The sequence below is a fragment of the Phocoena sinus genome, chromosome 1 (assembly GCF_008692025.1).
Source record: "Phocoena sinus isolate mPhoSin1 chromosome 1, mPhoSin1.pri, whole genome shotgun sequence".
In the NCBI taxonomy this organism is placed as follows: Eukaryota; Metazoa; Chordata; class Mammalia; order Artiodactyla; family Phocoenidae; genus Phocoena; species Phocoena sinus.
Window position 1 is genome coordinate 96,653,414 of NC_045763.1, and position 22,148 is coordinate 96,675,561.

General features: G+C 35.7%; 1 protein-coding gene across 1 annotated transcript in view; it reads left to right on the forward strand.

Annotated features, from left to right (window-relative positions):
- Positions 1–22,148, forward strand: part of LOC116760764 (proline-rich protein 2-like) — an 88,090-nt gene that overhangs the window by 41,522 nt on the left and 24,420 nt on the right. The window contains exons 3-4 of the mRNA XM_032646165.1: positions 192–415; positions 898–1,618. Of these exons, the coding sequence (XP_032502056.1) occupies positions 192–415; positions 898–1,618 (945 nt within the window). The remainder of the gene's footprint in view (positions 1–191; positions 416–897; positions 1,619–22,148) is intronic.

The window sequence follows — 22,148 nt, forward strand, 5'->3', positions numbered from 1 at the left end:
CAAGGTACTAAAACAATCAGCTAAAGTGTAAACCCATGGGTCAAGGTGTGACTCCCCCTCCGTCTTTGATGTGGGAGAGCAGCTCTGGGGACCCATGTGTGCCTGTCCTTTGAAGAAGGCCCTGAAGTGTGAATCCTGGGCCGTGAACCTTTAGAGAAAAGATAAGGTCTTTGACTCCTGCATTCACAAAGGCTAATGCAGCCCCTGAAATTCTGTGCCAGTTCAGTAAATGGTGAACGAGTCACCAGAAACCCACTCAGCATCTCCCAAAAAGCCCGAGAGAAGGCTGCAGTGTTTGTGGAAAGTGACCGTTCTGAGAAGGTGGAGAAGGTGTATTGCTGGGCTGCCTTATCCCTCGTGAGGGGTTCACGGAAGAGAAGCCCACTCAGGGCCCTTGGGAGCAGCTCTGGAAAGGGCGAGTCTGTATTTGAGACAGGCTGGGACCTGGGACCCTTTGCTGCAGTGCTTGCACCTGGACAATCATCTCCTCCAGCAACAAAATACAAAGAAACTATAAGGGACTAAAACTAACTGCTTACATGCACAGTTGGGGCAAATTATGAACAACAAGGTACAAAAAGACCAAGAACCCAACTGCCACTTCTGAAGAGCCCAGAGCAAAAGCAGGAGTTTGGGAGCAAAAGCAGGGTACTGCTCATGCCCCCAGAACGCAACGCCACCCAAGGGGTGGGCAAACCACCTAAGCCACGCCTCCCGCCTCACCCCGGGACACACCCTGCCCTCATCCCATATTAGGAGCCAGCTCCCCCGCCTCCCCCGAGGAAGCAAGCAAGGGAAGCTGTTGCTTGTTTTCACTAGCCCCTGTTGCAGCAAGGGCCCCAAGAAAGACTTGCTTGAATTTCTTGTCTGGCCTCCTATCAATTTTTATTGATTAAGGAAGGCCAAGAACCCTGGTGGGGAATCTCTCTGGGCTGGCGGGGCCACATCCCCCCGGCCACTCACCTTCTCTGAGTGCAGGACAAAAGAGGAGCTCCAGTTTTTCAGGCCCTCTTGGAGCTCCACGATGTCCACCAGCCCGTCTCCGTTGTGGTCCAGGTCTTGGAAGAGGATCTTGTAGCGGAAGTAGTCGTCGTCGTCGTGTGGCAGGTCGCCGCGAGCAGCACGAAGCCCCGCAGCCAGCGCAGCATGGCCCTGCCGGGGCTGGGCCGCGGCGGCGGGGATCGCAGGCCGCCTCTCTTTCTGGTCCCAGCGAGAGCGTCCCGCCGGCGGCCGCGCCACCTGCCGCCTTCTCGACGCCGCGCTCGCGCAGGGCGGCGGGTCCGCGCAGTCAGCGCGAATGCGGCGGCGGCTGGACGCGAGTCGCCGCGGTTCCGAGAAGCCTAAGGCGAGGGGCCCCGCGCCTGTGGCTCTCGGGCGGCGCCAGGGGAGCCTCGGAAGGCCCGCCACGTGGGAGGCCGTGGCCCAGGCGCTACGCTGGAGTCGGCCCTCCCGGAAGTTGGAAGCTGAGGCTCCAAACGCGACGGCCAAGACCGTTCCAGCGTACGGTCGACTCGGGAGCTGAGGGGAGTTTGGGGAGAGGAGCGCCTACCACAGCGTCGAGAGAGCGCTCGGGCGTCGAGGATCTCACCGGGCAAACGCAGCGGGCCTTCGGCAGCAGGTAAATAAGTTTCTCTGACCAGCACCTCTAACCACCTACCTCACTGAACTTCCTCGTCACAAAATCCACAGGAAACTTAAAAATCCTTGCCTTATTTAATCCCAGCCTTGTTTAAACACCGCTGACCACGCCTTCCATCCAGAAATACCTTTTCCTTTGTCTTCTGGAACACCACGTATTTCTGCCATTCCTCAAACTCTCTTACAGGCTCCCACAAAAAGAGCCTGAATTCTTCTAAAACAGAGGCTCTAGAAAATTGCAGTAGATAGGGTTGAGGGATTAGGTAAAAACCTAGTTCTGTAATTTGTTGCATTGAAGCTTTGTGTCCCCAATCCGTAGTCATGTCCTTTGAAAGTCAATGGCACAGTCTAATGATAGGCCCACCAATGTTTTGAAAAGTTTTCTCATAAAATTCCAGACCACAGAGTAAAGTTCACTTATTTCTCAAAATAGCAGTTTTAATAATAAAATAATAATAACCTTATTTATTATTTAATAAATATTATTTAATAATAATAACCTTAAGATGTTATCTATTCCATGTAGTTTTTATACCACTTTGTTAAATGCTAGAGATATAAAGATACAGAACATTGAATCTGCTCTCATAGAAGCTCACTATCTAGTGTGCTCTAAGTTTATAAACAAAATTCAACTTAATAAAAATATGCTATAATTAAGATGTGACCAAATGTCAAAATATGTGTTTTTAAATGAATGAGTTTTAGGAATTAATAATAAAACAGAAAACTATTAATAAAGCTTTTAGAAAATATTCTAAATGCTAGGCATTTATAAGTACAAAAGACTTTTTCTTTAAAAAATAATTAACTGTCAAAAACAAATACAATAATATATTGTGGAACTTATAACATGCAGAAGTGAAATGTATGACAGCAATAGTAAAAAGGATGTGAGAGGAGACATAGAAGTATACTGCTAAAAGGTGCTTACTTTATATGTGAGGTAGTATACATTTAAAACTGCATGCTAGAAACCCTAGAGCAACCGTTGAAAAAAACATGGAGGTATAGCTAATAAAACAGTAGAAGAGATAAAATAAAATACCAAAAAATACTGAATTAATACAAAAGAATATAAGAGGGGAAAAGGAAAAAGAACAGTTGAGGTAAGCAAGATAAGAAAGATGTGGGACTTAAAACCATGTAGGTAATTACATTAAGTGTAACATTCTATACACTCCAATTAAAAGGCAGAGCAAACAAGACCCAACCATATACTTTCTACAAAAATGAAATATAAAGATACAGATAGGTTAAAAGTAAATGGATGGATAAAGAAATACTGTGCAAACACTAATCATGAGGAAGCTGGGGTAGCTATATTAATATCAGCCAAAGAAGACTTTAAGACAAGGAAGACATTTTATAATCTTAGGAGGGTTGATTCATCAAGATGATTTAACAGTCATAAGGGGTATGCCACCTAATAACAAAGCTTGAAATTACATAAAGTAAAAATGGACAGAGTGCAAAGAGAAATAGATAAATACACAATTAGAGTCAAATAATTGATAGAATGAGGAAGCAAAGTCAATAGGGTATAAAATGTTTCAATAACATGATCAACTAATTGACATTAATAGAACAGTACACCCAGTAACAGCAGAATACCCATTATTTTCACCTGCACATGTAAAGTTGAAAGACTAACCATAACCATATGCTGGACCATAAAACAAGTCAATAAATTTTAAATGACTGAAATCATACAGAGTATGTTCTTTGACCACAATGGAATTAAATTAGGAATCAATCACAAAAAGATAGTGGAGAATACACAAATGCTTGGAAATTAAATAATATACTTCTAAATTACACATGGATCAAAGAAGAAATCACATGAAAAATAGGAAAATATTTTGAACTGAATTATAATGAAAGCATATCAAAATATGTAGATGCAGCTAAAATAGTGCCTAGAATTAACATAGCTTTAGATATTTGTATTAGAAAACAAGAAAATTTTAAATATGTGATCTAAGGTTCCACCTTAAGTAATTAGAAAAAGAAGAGCAAATTAATGCCAAATAAGTAGCAAGAAGGATTTTAAAGTAAACACTTGAAATGAATGAAATAAAAGACAGTAAAGAAAATTAGTAAAAGTAAAAGCTAGTTTATTTGAAAAAATTAATAAAATTGATAAACTTGTAACTAAACCAATAAAGAAAAAAAACTACCAATAGAAAACATCACTGCAAATTCTAGACATGCTAAAATAATAATAAGAGAACATTATGAACACCGTTATGGCAATGAATTTGACAACTTAGACGAAATGGAAACATTCCTTGAAAGACATATTGTCAAAGCTGACAAAAGAAGAAATAGTAAACCTGAATAACCATCTATGTAAAACTACAGCTAACAGTCATACTTAATGGTGAAAGACTAAGTGTCTTCTCCCACTAAGACAAGGTAACAAGGTAAGAATGTGTCTTCTCACCCCTTCTATTCAATGATGTACTGGATGTTCTAGCCAGTTTAGTAAGGCAAGAAAAAGGGAAAAGCATATGTATTGGAAAGAGGCAAGTCAAACTTTCTTTATTCTCAGATGGCATGATCATTTACATAGAAAATCACAAGGAATCTACAAAAAAGCTCCTTGAATTAATAAGTGAATTTAGCAAGATTGCCAGATATGTCAATATAAAAAATTATATTTCTATATATAACAATAATTGGAAAATAAAGTCTAATACCATTTACAACAGCATCAAAAATTGAAATACTTAGTAATAAATTTAATTAAATATGTGCAATATCTGACACTAAATGTGAAAATATTTTTGAAGAAAATACCTAAATAAATGGAGAGATACATCATCTTTATAGATTGAAAGGCTCATAGATTGGGTCATTTCTCTCCAATTTGATTTAGAGATTTATTGTGATCCCAAACTAAGTCCTAACAGGCTTTTTTATACAAGCTGACAAGCTGATTCTAAAATTTATATGGAAATGCAAAGGATGTTGAATTGCTAAAGCCATTTTGAAAAAGAGTAAGTTTCAGAGGCCAGAAATAAACCTACACATATATGATCAATTTATTTTCAACAATTCAATGGGGAAAGGGTAGTCTTTTCAACAAGTGGTGCTGGAACAATAGGATATCCATAAAGAAAAAAAAACTTGAAACTTTATGTCTTGAAAAGACACCATTAAGAAAATGGGCAAGACAGAGTCTGGGAGAAAATGTTTCAATACACATATCTGACAAAGGACTTGTATCCACAATACTAAAGAACACTTAAAATAAAATATTACAAACAACCCAATTTTTTTAATGAGCAAAAGATTTGAACAAACATTTCACAAAAGAAGATATGTGAATGACCGATAAACTCATAGAAAGATGCTCAAAAATATTTAGTCATTACAGAAATATGAATTAAAACTACAACGAGATACCACTCTAGAATGGATAAAATTTAAAACACTAACAGTATTAAGTGGTGCTGAGGATATAGAACAACTTAAACTCTAATATGTTGCTGGTGGGAATGGAAAATAGTATAATCAAAAAGATAGTTTGGTAGTTTCTCATAAATTGAACATACACTTAGTATATAATCCAGCAATTCCCTCTCTGTGTTTTTACTTTAGAGAAATGAAAGTATGTGTCCAAAAAAAGACTTGTACACCAATATTCACAGCAGCTTTATTTATAATAGCCAAAAAGTAGAAGCAACATTCTTCATCAGATAAGTAGATAAACAAATTGTGGTATAGTCATGCAATGGAATACTACTCAGCGTTCAAAAGGAATGAACTCCTCATACACACACGGATAAAACTCAAATACATTGTGGGAAACAATAGAAATCAGAATGTGATAGTGGTTACACAAATATATACTTTCATAGAAATTCATCACAAGGAATACTTAAAATGAGTGCATTTTATTAAATGTAAATTATGCCTCAACAAAGTTGAGTTTTAAAGTTAAGCAACTAGCTATTACTAACTAAATTTTGCTGAATATTTTCACATACATACAGTATACATACAGTATTCTGTACATTTTGGGTTAGTTATAGATATTAAGGGAAACTATAGTAGGAATGTAATCAAACTGCTCACCAGGAAAAAAATTACATATATCATATTATGGCTAGTTATGTTTCTATCTGATGACAGGAACAGAGTCTTACTCAGTCTCCCCAGAGTGTAGCAGAGTTCTAAACAGAAAAAGACTTCCATATTTGTTTAAAGTTTGGAATTATTAAATCAGTAAACAAGGTTAGAGGGATTTTAATTCCATTGACCTGTAAACCTAACTTTTTCTAGTATTTAGTGTTTGGCGTGGGACTTAAAATCTCTCCATAGTTTGTTGGTTTTTTTTTCTTTCCCATCTCTATTCCTTTATTAACTTCTTTCAACCATAAGATTAAAAGCACTAGAAGACACACTTGAGCTTGAATCCCACCTCTACCGCTTACCCCTTATGCAACCTTAGGCAAACTACTTAACTCCTCAAAGACTTCATTTTCTCATCTGTAACAATTATACCTGACTCATAAGATCATTATCAAAGTGAAAAAAAATGATATAGAGTGTTTACAACTGGCCCATGGTGAGCATTTAAAAGTTTGCTATTACTACTTTCGTTGTTAGAAGCTATATCCTTACAACAAGCAGTATGAAAATTTTCTTAGTGGGCTATTTTGGTGTAATAGTATCAGTTTTTAAAAAATTCCTGGGGCTATGGCAGATACTTGGACTGGCTCTTCCAACCTTCATTCTACATTGCTCTTTGGAGACTGTGGAATGCTCAAAACTGCATTTCTAAACTTTGAAGTTTAGGGTTCTGTATAAAAATTAGATTGCCCCAAAAACCTTACACAGAATTTGGAAAGAGTAAGTAAGACTGCTTCCTCCTGTTGTTTCAGCAGGCAAGCAAGGTCATGAATATTAGAGTTTAGATAAGTTTTGGTGCCTGGACTCAGCATTCCAATGTTTATTCACCAATTTCATGGATATCTTGAAGCAGATCTGATAGTGGTGATGGCAGCTACAACAAATTTCTGACCTCTGAATTGCAACTATGTTCAACTCAGTGTAGTTCAGCGATTATCTTTATTTTTTTCTATAAAGAACTAGATAGTAAATACTTTAGGCTCTGTAAGCCATATACAGTCTCATTATTCTTTGTTTTTACTACAAACCATGAAAGGAAAATTGAGAAATTAGACTTCATCAACATTTAGAATATCTGTTCATCAAAAGACACAATTAAGAAAGTTGATATTCGGGACTTACCTGGTGGACCAGTGGTAAAGAATCTGCCTTCCAATGCAGGGGACACGGGTTCCATCCCTGGTCAGGGAACTAAGAGTCCACATGCCGTGGGGCAAATAAGCCCATGTGTCAGAACTACTGAGTTTGCGTGCCTCAACGAGAGAGCCCACGTGCTGCAAACTACAGAGCCCACGTGCTCTGGACCCCACGTACCACAACTAGAGAGAGAAAACCCAGATGCCACAGTTAGAGAGAAGCCCACACGCTACAACAAAGAGCCCGCACTGCAATGAAAGATCCCACACACCTCAACGAAGACCCCACGTGCCGCAACTAAGAACTGACGCAGCAAAAAAAAAAGTTGATACTCAAGTCACAAACTGAAAAAGAGTTATTCACAATACATATTGCTAACAAATGACTCCTATGTAGAAGTTTGAAAAACTATAAGGCAGTAAGAAAAAGGCAAACAATCCAATTAAATATCTAGAAAAAAAATTTTAAAAACATGTACAGGCAGTTCAAAGAAAGACTATCCAATGGTTTCTTTTCTATGATTTTATTTTATCTTTAATTAATTTTTATTGGAGTATAGTTGATTTATAGTGTTGTGTCAGTTTCTGTTGTACAGCGAAGTGAATCAGTTATACATACACATATATCCACTCTTTTTCAGATTCTATTCCCATATAGGTCATTACAGACTATTGAGCAGAGTTCCCTGTGCTATACAGTAGGTTCTTATTAGTTATCTATTTTATATATAGTAGTATGTATATGTCAATCCCAATCTCCCAATTTATCCCTCCCCCCACTTTTCCCCTTGGTAACCATATTCCAATGGCTTCTAAACAAAGGTGTTTTTTTAAAGATAATCAGAGGTGAATTCCAGAGGCTACACTATGTTTTTTTTTTTTGTTTTTTTTTTTTTTACACTATGTTTTAAAGCCCTAAAAGTCTGCAGTTATAGGTCTTAAATAGTAATTTATCGTTCTGGTAATAATATTTAAATTGACTTCTCTGTTTTCTGAAATGTAAAAGTACTTGTTCAAGCTTCTTTGTTTCTTCAGTAATTCAGAAGGGACCTTTGGAATTTCCTCCATCCTTTGTTCATAAAGGTATAAAAACCTCTAACATGGTTGAATTTTTATTAAAATAGTTTGAGAATCTGTTTTTCATTTGAATTAACACCACACAACTGCCTATCAGTAGAAGATTAGATAAATACACTCACATTTATGTATATGATGGAATGCCATGTAGGTGTAGAAATGAATGAAATAAAGTTACATGTATCAGCATATATAAATCTAACAATGTTCAGTGAAAAAGCAAGTTTTAGAAGATGTATAAAATATTATGATATATATTTATGGATACATTCATATATAGAAAAAATATTAAAACGTGCATGGGAATGAAACACACCAACTTGAGGATAAGGATTACTTCTCAGGAGAGGAGAAAAGGAAAGGTGGTGTTTGAAGCAGAAATGACAAAGTCAAATATAATAGTATGGTGATTACTTGACATTGATTATTTTCTTCATGAAATGCTACATATTTAATTTTTAAGCATACACACACACACACACACATATATATATATATGTATATATATATATATATATATATACTTAAAGGTGGAACCAATTTACTCTTTTTTACTCAGACTGGCAAAACTGATCATGGAAGCATTCAGTAAATGAAAGATATTAATTCAATAATAATTGTTCCCATCTCAGATAGTCATGTTTTAATAATGTTACTTTCACAAATAACCCACAATTTTAAATGATGTTTGACTATTTGTGTCCAGGACAGAGAACATAAACAAAATTTCTACTATTTAACAAAGACATAGTCCTGATAATCAAGGAAATTCAGAGACACAAGTCAAGATTTCTGAGGGAATTTGTAGCTGTGGCAATCTTGAATTAAATGGCAGTTTGGGAAGTGTTTCTAATTTATTTTATTAGCAACAAGAGAAGGAGGAGTGCTTTGTCTTCTGTATATTAAATAGGAAGACAGCATATAACACCTATCACATTGTGGGTACCCAAATGTTTAACTGCTATCAACATTTTACATCTCTATCTATCCCTCTCCTTCAACTTTGATGCTTGAAAAAATTGACTTTATATACATATGTGTATATATTGTGTGCATCATATTTATGCATGTATGTGTGTGTATATATATAACATTGGCATCCATATGTATACATACATGTAAATATTTATTGTCTCACTTTATGGTTAAGTGGAATAAAACACATGACTGCCTATAGAGCATTTATTACATTTTTTTCCTTTACTCCCAAAGCTCTTCAGAAGTCAATTCAATGACTTGTTGAATCCTTGGAAGAGTAGATCCACACATCTAATTCACAGGCACTCTTCTTTTGTTCCTTGTCCTTTATAGGCAACCTAGTGGGATTAAACCTACTTTGGCCAGCCTGGGATTAGACTTTTCATGTCCATATGTAGCCTTTTTAAAAAACTTGAGGTATAGTTAATTTACAACATTATATTAGTTTCAGGTGTACAACAGAGTGATTGACATTTTTAAAGTTATATTCCATTTATAGTTATTAAAATGTTGGCTATAGTCATATATAATCTTTTATTGGGTTGGCCAAAAGGTTCCTTCATTTTTTTTTGTAAGATACTCTAGTAGCACTTAGTTATCTTTAACTTCATTCGAAACAATTTTGTTAGATTGTATGTGACAGCTGTCATATCAGTGTGCATTAAAAAAAAGACATTAATACCAGTGAATTTTTGTGTAGCTGTTTTTTTTAAATAATGTACTGTGCTCAATGGACATTTTTTTTAATTAATTAATTAATTTATTTATTTATGGCTGTGTTGGGTCTTCGTTTCTGTGCAAGGTCTTTCTCTAGTTGCGGCAAGTGGGGGGCCACTCTTCATCGCGGTGCGCGGGCCTCTCACTATCGCGGTCTCTCTTGTTGCAGAGCACAGGCTCCAGACGCGCAGGCTTAGTAATTGTGGCTCACGGGCCCAGTTGCTCCGTGGCATGTGGGATCTTCCCAGACCAGGGCTCGAACCCGTGTCCCCTGCATTGGCAGGCAGATTCTCAACCATGGCGCCACCAGGGAAGCCCTGTGTAACTATTTTAATATTGAAGATGGAAGAAAAAAGCAACATTTTTAGCATTTTATGCTTTATTACTTCAAGAAAGGTAAAAACGCAAAGAAAAATTTGTGTAGTGTATGGAGAAGGTGCTATGACTGATTGAATTTGTCAAAAGTGGTTTGCAAAGTTTCGTGCTGGAGACTTCTCACTGGACTATGCTCCACGGTTGGGAAGACCAGTTTAAGTTGGTAAAATCAAATCAAGACATTAATTGAGAACAATCAACGTTATACCACATGGGAGATATTTTGACATACTCAAAATATCCAAATCAAGCACTGAAAATCATTTGCACCAGCTTGGTCATGTTAATTGCTTTGATGTTTAGGTCCCGCATAAGTTAAGCGAAATAAACCTTCTTTAATGTATTTCTGCATGAGATCCTCTACTTAAACATAATGAAAACATTCCATTTTTAAAACAAATTGTGATGGGAATTGAAAAGTGGATACTGTACAATTATGAGGAATGGGGCAAGCAAAATGGGGCAAGCAAAATGAACCACCACCAACCACACCAAAGACCGGTCTTCATCCAAAGAAGGTGATGTTGTGTATATGGTGGGATTGGAAGGGAGTCCTCTATTATGAGCTCCTTTCGGAAAACCAAACAATTAATTCCAACAAGTACTGCTCCCAGTTAGACCAACTGAAAGCAGCACTCAATGAAAAGCATCCAGAATTAGTCAACAGAAAACGCATAATCTTCTACCAGGATAACGCAAGACCGCATGTTTCTTTGATGACCAGGCAAAAACTGTTACAGCTTGGCTGGGAAGTTCAGATTCATCCGCCATATTCACCAGGCGTTGCACCTTCAGATTTCCATTTATTTCAGTCTTTACAAAATTCTCTAAATGGAACAAATTTCAATTCCCTGGAAGACTGTAAAAGGTACCTGGAACAGTTCTTAGCTCAAAAAGATAAAAAGTTTTAGGAAGATGGAATTATGAAGTTGCCTGAAAAATGGCAGAAGGTAGTGGAACAAAATGGTGAATACACTGTTCAATAAAATTCTTGGTGAAAATGAAAAATGTGTCTTTTATTTTTACTTAAATACCGAAGGCACTTTTTGGCCAACCCAATATATATTAGTTGGGTTGTATATAGAAATGCTTCTGGCTGTATCAATAAAAAACATAAAGGGAAGATACATAAACTCACAGGTTAAAATCAGAGCATTTCTCCAAATCCAGGAATATAGAATGCACATAACGGTTCCAATTTATATGCTATGTTGCTATTCATAAATCTTATTCTAAAATAGAGGAAAAAAATAAATGGCAAAATATTTTAAATGCTTCAGTGGATCTGATCCACTGGCAAAATGCTTCAGATCCACTGAAGCATTTAAAGTATTTTGCCATATGCCATTATTTTAAATCAATACCTGATCTTTATAATCTGTAGTGTTACTGAGGGATCCAACTTGCCATTTATTTTTTCCCCTATATTTTAAAAGTTCACCAAAAAAACTTAGTTTCTAATAGTTTTTAATTATAAAGCATGGTACCATATTAGTTTCACACGAGGCACTTGCTTTATATTAATCTTATTTATGTGAACTTTAGAAGCTGAATTATTGATTAGAATTCTTCTATTAATAAATTCTATTAAGAAAAAAATGGGAATATGACTAAAAAACTGGCTTGCTTTTCTTACTCAAACTTATGTTCATTGTGTATTTATATTAGTTTTACTTTTTAGGAAATTTAACTTAACAATTTAATTCAATTATTACTAGTTTATTAGTGGCCTGTCTCAAGGATCCCATCCTTCTTCTATAATAAGGAAATTAAATTCCTCTAATTTCACAGAAAATTAAATCACGCCATTTAACAACAGAGAAAAAAGTGGTATCAATCATTCTTTTGGATTTTAACACTCTTCCCACTAAGAGCACATTTTAACTAAATTTTAATAACCTTGAGAAGTAAGACACAACTTCAAATATTAGAGTAACTGAAAATCTGTAATAAAATCTGCTATAAAATGGCAGAAATACCTTTGTCCTAAAGAACACTTGAGAAGAGAATTGGTCCAATACAGTTACTAGTTACTGGCTGTAATATAAATTATACTGTGTAATTTATAATTATATCTCATTAAATCACAATTTTAGAGTCAATACTGTCTTTAAAATATAGTTATATATACAAATCTTGAAATATCTTTGGCCTATACTCTTTCAGTAGAAATTAAAAAGAAGCAAAATACAAAAGAACCAAAGGGAAAATAAGAATACTATTCATCTTTCACATAAGTTTAAAATTTCAAAGGGGAGGTCCCAGTCAACCTTCCTTTATTCTTTTTTCTTTTTTTTTCAATTGAGGTATAGTTGATTTACAATGTTGTGTTAGTTTCTAGTGTACAGCAAAGTGATTCAGTTATATATATATATATTCTTTCATATTCTTTTCTTTATGGTTTATTACAGGATATTGAATGTAGTTCCCTGTGCTATACAGTAGGTCCTTGTTGTTTATCTATTTTATATATAGTAGTGTGTTTCTGTTAACCCCAAACTCCTAATTTATCCCTCCACCCCTTTGGTAATCATAAATTTGTTTTCTATGTCTGTAAGTCTGTTTCTATTTTGTAAATAAGTTCATTTGTATCATTTTTTTAGATTCCACATATAAATGATATCATATGATATTTGTCTTTGTCTGATTTACTGCCCTTAGCACGATAATCTCTAGATCCATTCATGTTTCTGCAAATGGCATTTTTTCATTATTTCATTCTTTTTTATTCCACTGTATATATATATATATATATATATATATATATATATATATATACCACATCTTCTTTATCCATTCATCTGTCAATGGACATTTAGGTTGCTTCCATGTCTTGGCTACTGTAAATAGTGGTGCTATGAACATTGGAGTGTACGTATCTTTTCGAATTAGAGTTTTCTCCGAATATATGCCCAGGAGTGGGATTGCTGGATCATATGGCAACTCCATTTTTACTTTTTTAAGAAACCTCCGTACTGCACCAACCTTTCTTTATTCTTGAAATGAATTTAAAAACGCAGTATGTAAAGGGTAGGAAATATATATTAACTCATTCTGGGATCCTCTTGCCCTTTTTTAAAAAATACAGATTTAAGTATGAGAGCTCTCAAGTTTTTCTGATTTACTTTGTTCACACTGGTAACTTTCCTGTAATATTTGGCAATGCTAAGAACCAAGAGTAAACTAAAAATGTCTGTATCCACAAATAAGAGTGCTCAGTAAGGGAGCAATAGGTCACGAGTATTCCATTAGAACACTGAGGTACTCTGATGCCATGTAATTCTATTTAGGGCTTTCTATTTTGTTTTATTCAGTCTAAAGAAAGAAGTGAAGCTCAAACACCACTGTTTTCCTATTAATTATAATTTTTAATGCATTGGTTTTCTCTAATGCTCTCAGATTTAAAATATGTATGTAAAACAATGTTAGCTTTTTAAACTATAAAGTAGAAAATGCTGAAAAACTCCAAAATATTCCAGTTTTGTTCTATAGCATAAGATTATATTAATAATATAATTAGGTTATATTAGGTAACATAAACTGCATTTTAATCCATTTAAATGCAAATTTTGGAGTGTTCATTAAAATTTAGAGAAGCTTAAATAGATTTTATGAATATTAAACATCTTAATTCATAAAGAACTTAATAAACTGTAATTCTGGCTTACGTAAAATTAAAATTCAATATTTAAGTCTAATTTATATGTTTATCTTTTTAGAGAATGGCTATAGCATATTTTCATACAGACCTCTTGAAATTTAACGAGAAAGCCAAGACATTCTCATGCTTATAAAGGTACATAAAATGATAGTTCAAGATTTCCTTTTTATGCTATTCCCAAGGGTGGTTTTACTGATTCATAAACCATACGGCTTATGCATACTGAAGGAAACAACTTTAAGAAATTCGGAGTCCTGCCTCTGAAAAATCCTGTCACTCCACCTCTTTTATAAATTTTACAGAAGACACTAATCATATTTAGCTGTGGAACTCCTAGAAAATGAAAGGGAAGGGAAAATTCAAGTTAATTTGATATTTTAGCTTTCTTTCAAACACTGACTAAGGTAAAACATATGCTAAAACAGATAATAAAATACAATTAATTAAATTATTTTACAAGCAGCCCCAAGGGAACATCTGTGGTTCATCATATTATGTACATAATCAGGGACTCTAACGGAATGATTTGATGTTCATCTCTATTTAACTTTCTTTCATCTTAGGAACAAATTCTGTGCACTGGTGGTGAAATTTACTTATAATTATCATAGACTTATAATTTTAAAACACTATCCAGACGTATAGAGGTACCTTATTCAACATCTCAAGCTCAGAAACAAACTCAAATGTGTTTCTCATTCGATATTTCTTTTCTCAGGGAATGGCTCCACCGCTCATCTAGCTGTTGAAACTGGAAACCTGAAAGGCATCCATGGCATTTCCCTCATCTTACATATCCAGACCTTTGCCCATCAGTGCTATCCTCTAAATATCTCTCAGATACATTCATTTACTTCCATGTCTACTGCCATGCCTCCAGCCTTCAAACTACCATCATTTCTTGCCTAGACTATTCTAACAGCCTTTTACCATATTATCACCTCTGTCATTTTTTTCTCCATACTTTAACCAGAGAGAACTTTTAATTATGCAAATCTGATTATGTTACTGTCCTGCTTCAGTAATTTTCCATTGTGCTTATATATAGTATGTTCTGGCCTCTGTTTCCTCCTCCCACCTAACTTGTACCACTCCCTTGCTTTCTGCACTCCAGCCTTACATCCTACTTTTCAGTTTCTCCAATGTCTTTTTGCTTCTTCCCTCTTCAAGCTAGTTGCACAGGATTTTCCCTTTGATTGAAAGTAACTCCCCCTGCTTTTATCTATTTAACCCCTCCTCAGCCTTCAGTTCACAGTCCAGGCAACACCTCCCAAAGAAAGTTTTCCAGACCTGCCTTTAGATTCCCCCCATTATAGTCTTTAGAGAACTTCACTTTTCTTTTGTAGCTCTTATCAAAGTTTACATATTTGTGTAAATTTGTAATTAATAGCATCTTCCCTACGAGACTATCAATTCCATGACAGCAGGGAACAATATATTTTTTCCTTACTCAAACCCCATGTGCCTGGCACATTGCACAGTACCTGGCAACATTCTCAAACTCCTTAGCTAGCATTTTTCTCCCTAATCATTATATCATTTTCCCAACATTGGCATAGCTGAATTGAGTTAAAAAAAGCAGTAGAGAAAAATATGTCTTTCTCTATTAGTTTTAATCTAAGCATTTCCTCTCTCCATCCACCCCCCAAAATATAATTCCTTTGAAATCTAGAGAAAGTCCCTTGAACTTTTAGAAAATATTTACTCACCATGGAATTTCTTGGAGAATGTTCTATTACTAGAAGCATTTTGTGTATGTGTGTTTTTTCTTAATAGAAGCTAACAACATTTCTCCCAGTTTCTATAATTTTCTAAAGGAATATGGAGAACATGCTTACTTTTTTTCCATCTGTGGTTTTATACTTTATTTTTTTAAATTGAAGTATAGTTGATTTACAATGTTGTGTTAATTTCTGCTCTACAGCAAACTGATTCAGTTACACATATGTATACATTCTTTTTATATTCTTTTCCATTATGGTTTATCACAGGATATTGAATTCCATGTGCTATACAGTAGGACCTTGTTGTTTATCCGTTCTATATATACTAGTTTGCATCTGCCAACCCCAAACTCCCACTCCATCTTGACCCCACCCACTCCTTGACAACCACAAGTCTGTTCTTTATGTCTGTGAGTCTGTTTCTGTTTTGTAGATAAGTTCATTTGTGTCATATTTTAGATTCCACATATAAGTGATATCATACAGTATTTGTCTTTCTCTTTCTGACTTAGTATGATAATCTCTAGGTCGATCCATGTTGCTGAAAATGGCATTATTTCATTCTTTTTTATGGATGAGTAGTATTCCATTGTATGTATGTACCACAACTTCTTTATCCATTCATCTGTTGATGGACATTTAGGTTGTTTCTATGTCTTGGCTATTGTGAATAATGCTGCATGTATCTTTTTGAATTATACTTTTGTCCGGATGTATGCCTAGGAGTCAAATTGCTGGATCATATGGCAACTGTACTTTTAGTTTTTTAAGGAACCTCCATAGTTGCTGCACCAACTTACATTCCCACCAGCAGTGTAGGAGGGTTCCCTTTCCTCTAAACCCTCTCCAGAATTTGTTATTTGTAGACTTTTTAAAAAAATGTATTTGGCTGCGTTGGGTCTTCGTTGCTGCGCGCAGGCTTTCTCTAGTTGCAGCGAGCGGGGGTTACTCTTGGTTGTGGTGTGCTGGCTTCTCATTGCAGTGGCTTCTTTTGTTGCAGAGCACGGGCTCTAGGCACGCGGGCTTCAGTAGTTGTGGTGCACGGGCTTAGTTGCTCCACGGTATGTGGGATCTTCCCGGACCAGGGCTTGAACCCGTGTCCCCTGCATTGGCAGGCGGATTCTTAACCACTGCACCATCAGGGAAGCCCCTGTAGGCTTTTTAATGATGGCCATTCTGACCAGTGTGAGGTGGTATCTCACTGTAGTTTTGATTTGCATTTCTCTAATAATTAGCGATGTTGAGCATCTTTTCATGTGCCTGTTACCCATTTGTAGAACATGCTTGCTTTTTTTCCCAATGTTAAGCCTATTTTCCCCATTGATTTTCCCCCTACTGATTATTGTAAAAATTGTAAACTACAAAAAGAATAGTGCGATGAACATTTGTATACTCACCACCTAGTTTCAAAATTTGACATTTTGCCATACTTATTTTTTGCCTCTCTTTTTTCTCTTCTCTGTACATACATATAAATATGTGTGTGTGTATGTGAGTGTATGCCATTTGAAAGTAAGTTACAGACACTATGACACTTCTTCCTTAAATACTGCAACATCTCCTAAAAACAAGGACATTAGTCCATGTAACCACAATACCATGATTATGCCTTAGGAAATTGAAAATAATTCCCTGTATTACCAAATACCTCCTTATTCAAATTTTCCCAATTATCCCCAAAATGTCACTTATAGGTTGTTTTTTTCTCCAAACTAAAATCTAAACAAAATTCACTCATTGTACTTGGTTGTTATGCTTCTTTAGTTTCTTAATCGAAACTAGTACCAGTCCCCCACCACCACCATTTTTTCTATGACAATGACTTTTTGAAGAGCCCAGGCCAATTGTCTTGTAGAATATTTCACATTCTAGATTTGTCTGATTGATTCTTGGTTGTGTCATTTAACTTATTTCTCAATCCCCTGTATGTACTTTAGGTCTGAAAACATACCCAAATGCCAGTAAAACATTTTTTGGCAAGGATACTTCACAGCAGAAGTCATGAACTTCATGTTACATCAGGAGGCATATATGTCAGGTTGTTTTACTGTTACCAATGCCAAGTTTGATCACTTGGTTAGGGTGATGACTACCCATTCTTTCCATTGTAAAGGTGTGTTTTCCTTTTTGCAATTAGCAAGAAATCTAATGGATGATACTTAGGCATTATGTGAATATACTATTCCCCAATACCATTTAACTTAATAGTTTTAACATTCCTTGATGATCCTATGATTCATATATTGATTTTGAAATATCATTACTCTGTATACTAAAAAGAAAAATAGTTGATTACAGGTTTGAGGGCAGGGAAAGTATCAATACAAGCGACCAGGAAACGTAATATTCCAAAAAACACAGAAGAGCCCAGAAATGAATGTGGACGTGTCCAAAAAACAAAGATGGATTTTCAGTTCCAATTGTAACAGAGTAGTTTGTGTCCACTAACCCTCCAAATAAAAATTACTATTAAAAGATGAACCAAATATATAAAATCATTGTTTGAGAGCAATCAATGCAAGCAAGACAAGATCACTGAGAGAAGGAAAGTATGCAAGTAAGCATTACATTCACTCTGGTGTTTTCCCTTAGGCCATTTGGCCATTTTCAGCATTAGAGAACAGCATTCAAGCAAAAACAGCAATGTTACTGAACTGAGGACAGAAGTGCCAGATACTTGAGGAGCAAAATCATGAAACAGAGTTAGTACTAGTGAAGTGAGTCCAAAAATTTCTGTGCAACTTTCCCTTGGAGCATTGCCAACTCTAAAGCACAAAATAAAGCCAGCAGAAAAGAGCATTTGGAAGGCTAGAGGTGTAGGAAAAGATTTTAGCAGTAACACAGTGCTAGATAACAGAGGTTGGATTTCAAGCCCAACAAGGTGGGGGGCTGTGGTAACCACTGTCTAGGGGTAAGGACCATACTCTGAGAGTTCCTTGGAGAAAAGGCAAAGCTGAAATAGGTCATTCCTGACCAAGTCTAAACAGGTTTTAGATGATCCACCTATACTGTAGCTACCTACCAGAAGAAAGCTTAACCCTGTTAGGAGAAAACTATCATCCAGAGTCTACGATTTTTCATACAAAATGCCCATCATTCAATTCAAAAAATGAAACATGATATTTTGGAGAAAAAGATCAAATAACTGAAAACCCAGAAAGAAAAACAGACGCTAAAAAATATTCATATGTGAAATTTAAAATAATTGTGATTAATATGTTTAAGAAATTAGAAAAAAAGATGGAGACATTCACAAGAAACCTGGAATCTTTTTTTTTTTTTTTTTTGGCGGTACACGGGACTCTCACTGTGGTGGCCTCACCTGTTGCGGATCACAGGCTCCAGACGCGCAGGCTCAGCGGCCATGGCTCACGGGCCCAGCCGCTCTGCGGCATGTGGGATCTTCCCGGACCAGGGCACGAACCCGCGTCCCCTGCATCGGCAGGCAGACTCTCAACTACTGCGCCATGAGGGAAGCCCTGGAATCTATTTTTTTAAGAATAAAAAATGGAAAGTCTAAAATTGAAAACAAATACTAAAGATTTCAATGTATGAATTTAATAGCAGATTAGACACAGCAAAACATAGGGTTAGTGAACTCTATAGGATAGGTTCAGTAAGAGAAAAAAATGCAGATTGAAGCACAGAGAGGGGGAAATAAAGAACAGAAAATACAGAAAAGAACATAATAGATATATGGGACATGGGGAACAAAATCTAACATACATGTAATTGGAATGTCAGAAAAAGAGAGACAATGGGATAGAGCAATATTTGAAGCAATTTTGGCTCAGAATTTTCCCAAAACTGACAAAAGCCATCAAAACACATATTTTAAAACCAGTGGGAGGATAAATATAAAGCAAATGACATTTTAGGCACATAATAGTCAAACTGTTGAAAACCAGAGGCAGAGAAAAATCTTAACAAGCATCTAGAGGAAAAAAGAGAAAGAAAATACATTATCTTAAAATAGCAACAATAAAACTGATGGCTAACTTTTCAACAAAAATTACAGAACTCATAAGACATTGGAATAATATTCTTTTAATGTGCCATAAAAAGAAACAAAACCAAAGCTGAAAGAATCTGTTGCTAGCAGACTTCCACTAAAAGACCTTCTAAAGGAAGTTCTTTAAGTAGAAGAAGAATAATTCCCAGTGAAAGAAAGGTAATTCAGGAAAAAACCAAACAAATGAAAAGAGAATAAAATATATATTAATGCTGATTTTTACAACAGTAATGTCTTAGGGGTTTAAAACATATACTCAAGTAAAAATATGACAACAGTAGCACAATAAATGAAGTAAAACTGTTACATTACAAATTGGTAAAAATACTAATTTAAGGTACACTGTAATTAACAGAGGATTCATATTGTAATCTTCAGGGTAACCATTAAAAGAAAAATAAAAGAATATATAACTAACAAGCTTATAGAGGAGAAATAATGAACATATCTGATTAAATCAAAAGGAGGCCAAAAAAGAGAAAGAAAAATGAACAAATGGAATCAATAGAAAATATGTAGCTATATAATATGTGGTCTCCACTTACATGCAACAGTGCCTTGAGATACAAATGTAGTAAACGCTAATTAAAAGACAAAATAATCGCACTGAATTTTTTAAAAGATCTAACTATATGCTTCTCAGAATGGATATACTATATATAAGGATACAGAAAGGCTGAAGGTAAAAAGATGTTTTAAAAAGATGTTTATACCAAGTAAACATTAACCAAAAGAAAGCTATTGTAACTACATGAGTATCTGACAAAGTAGACTTTTTTTTTTTTTTTGCGGTACGCGGGCCTCTCACTGTTGTGGCCTCTCCCGTTGCGGAGCACAGGCTCCGGACGCGCAGGCTCAGCGGCCATGGCTCACGGGCCCAGCCGCTCCGCGGCATGTGGGACCTTCCCAGACCGGGGCACGAACCCGTGCCCCCTGCATCGGCAGGCAGACTCTCAACCACTGCGCCACCAGGGAAGCCCAAAGTAGACTTTTTAAGGCAAAAACATTACTAGCAAAAAAGAGGGACATTTCATAATAAGAAAAGGGTCAATCCTAAATTTTAATACACATAATAATATAGCTTCAGAATATATAAAGCCAAAGTTGACCAAGTTAAAGGAGGGATAGAGAAATCCACAATCATGGTTAGAAATTTAAACACACCTCTGTCAGTAACCAGTAGAAAAAGCAGACCAAAAATATCAGCAAGAATATACAACATTTGAAAAACATTTAACTAACTGACCTTTCATAGTACATATATAGAACACTAAATACAACTTCAAAATCCACTTACTTTTCCAGTGTACCATGAACATTTACCAAGAGAGACCATATCTGGACGGTAAAGCAAGTCTCAATAAATTTCAAAGCATAGAAATCATGCAGAGTATATTCTGTCTGCAGTGTAGTTAAACTAAAAGTTCAGTGTTAGAAAGATCATTGGAAAATCCCCAAATGTTTGTAAATTAAGCAATATACAGTGAGTACATTGTATATAATCAATGGGTATATTCTAAATAATCAATGGGTCAAAAAAGAAATCACAATGGAAATTTGGATGATATTTTGAAATGAATAATAATGAAAACATTGTATATCAATTTATAGTGTATAAGTAAAGCAATACTTACAGAGATATTCAGAACCTAGAATTCATATGTTAGAGAAGGAAGATTTAAAGTCAGTTATCTTAGCCAGGGGTCAGCAAACTTCTTCTGTAATGGGCCAGATAGTAAATATTTTAGGCTTTGGGGGCCTCTTGCAGCTACTCAACTCTGCCATTGTAACATGAAAGTAGCCATAGACGATACATAAAAAAATGGAGGTGACTGTGTTCCAATTAAATTTTATTTACATAAATGGGTGGAGAGTCAGATTTGGCCTCCAGGCCTAGTTTGCCAACCTCTGATCTAAACCTCTAACTCAAGAAACTAAAAGAAAAAAAGAAGGAGGATGAAAATAATACAGAGAAGAACAGAAGCCAGTGAAATAAAAAAACAAATGGACAATAGAGAAAAATCAATAAAGTCAAAAGATAATAAAATCAATAAACCCCAAAAAATCTGATTCAGAAAAAGAAAGGAAAAATAACAAATTGCTTATGTCCGAAATGTAAAAGGAGACATCACTTTAAGACCTACTGTCATTATTAAGGGTTTAATAAAAGGACATTATTAATGACCTTATGTGAATAAATTTAAGCATTTAGATGAAATAGACAAATTCTTTGAAAAACACAGTATCTCAAAACTGGCAAAAGAAGAAATAGGAAGCCTGAATAATCAATATCTTTTAAAGAACTCAAGTCTGTAATTAAAATACAGAAAAAAAACTTCCATCAAAAATATCCAGACAGGGCTTCCCTGGTGGCGCAATGGTTGAGAGTCCACCTGCCGATGCAGGGGACACGGGATCGTGCCCCGGTCCAGGAAGATCCCACATGCCGCGGAGCAGCTGGGCCCGTGAGCCATGGCCGCTGAGCCTGTGTGTCCGGAGCCTGTGCTCCGCAACGGGAGAAGCCACAACAGTGAGAGGCCCACGTACCGCAAAAAAAATTAAAAAATAAATTAAAAAAAAAAATATCCAGACAAAACTGGCTTCACTGATGAATTCTTCCAACTATTTAAGGAAAAAATAATTCTAATTGTATAAAAATTCTTCCAAAGAATAGAAAAAGAAGGAACATT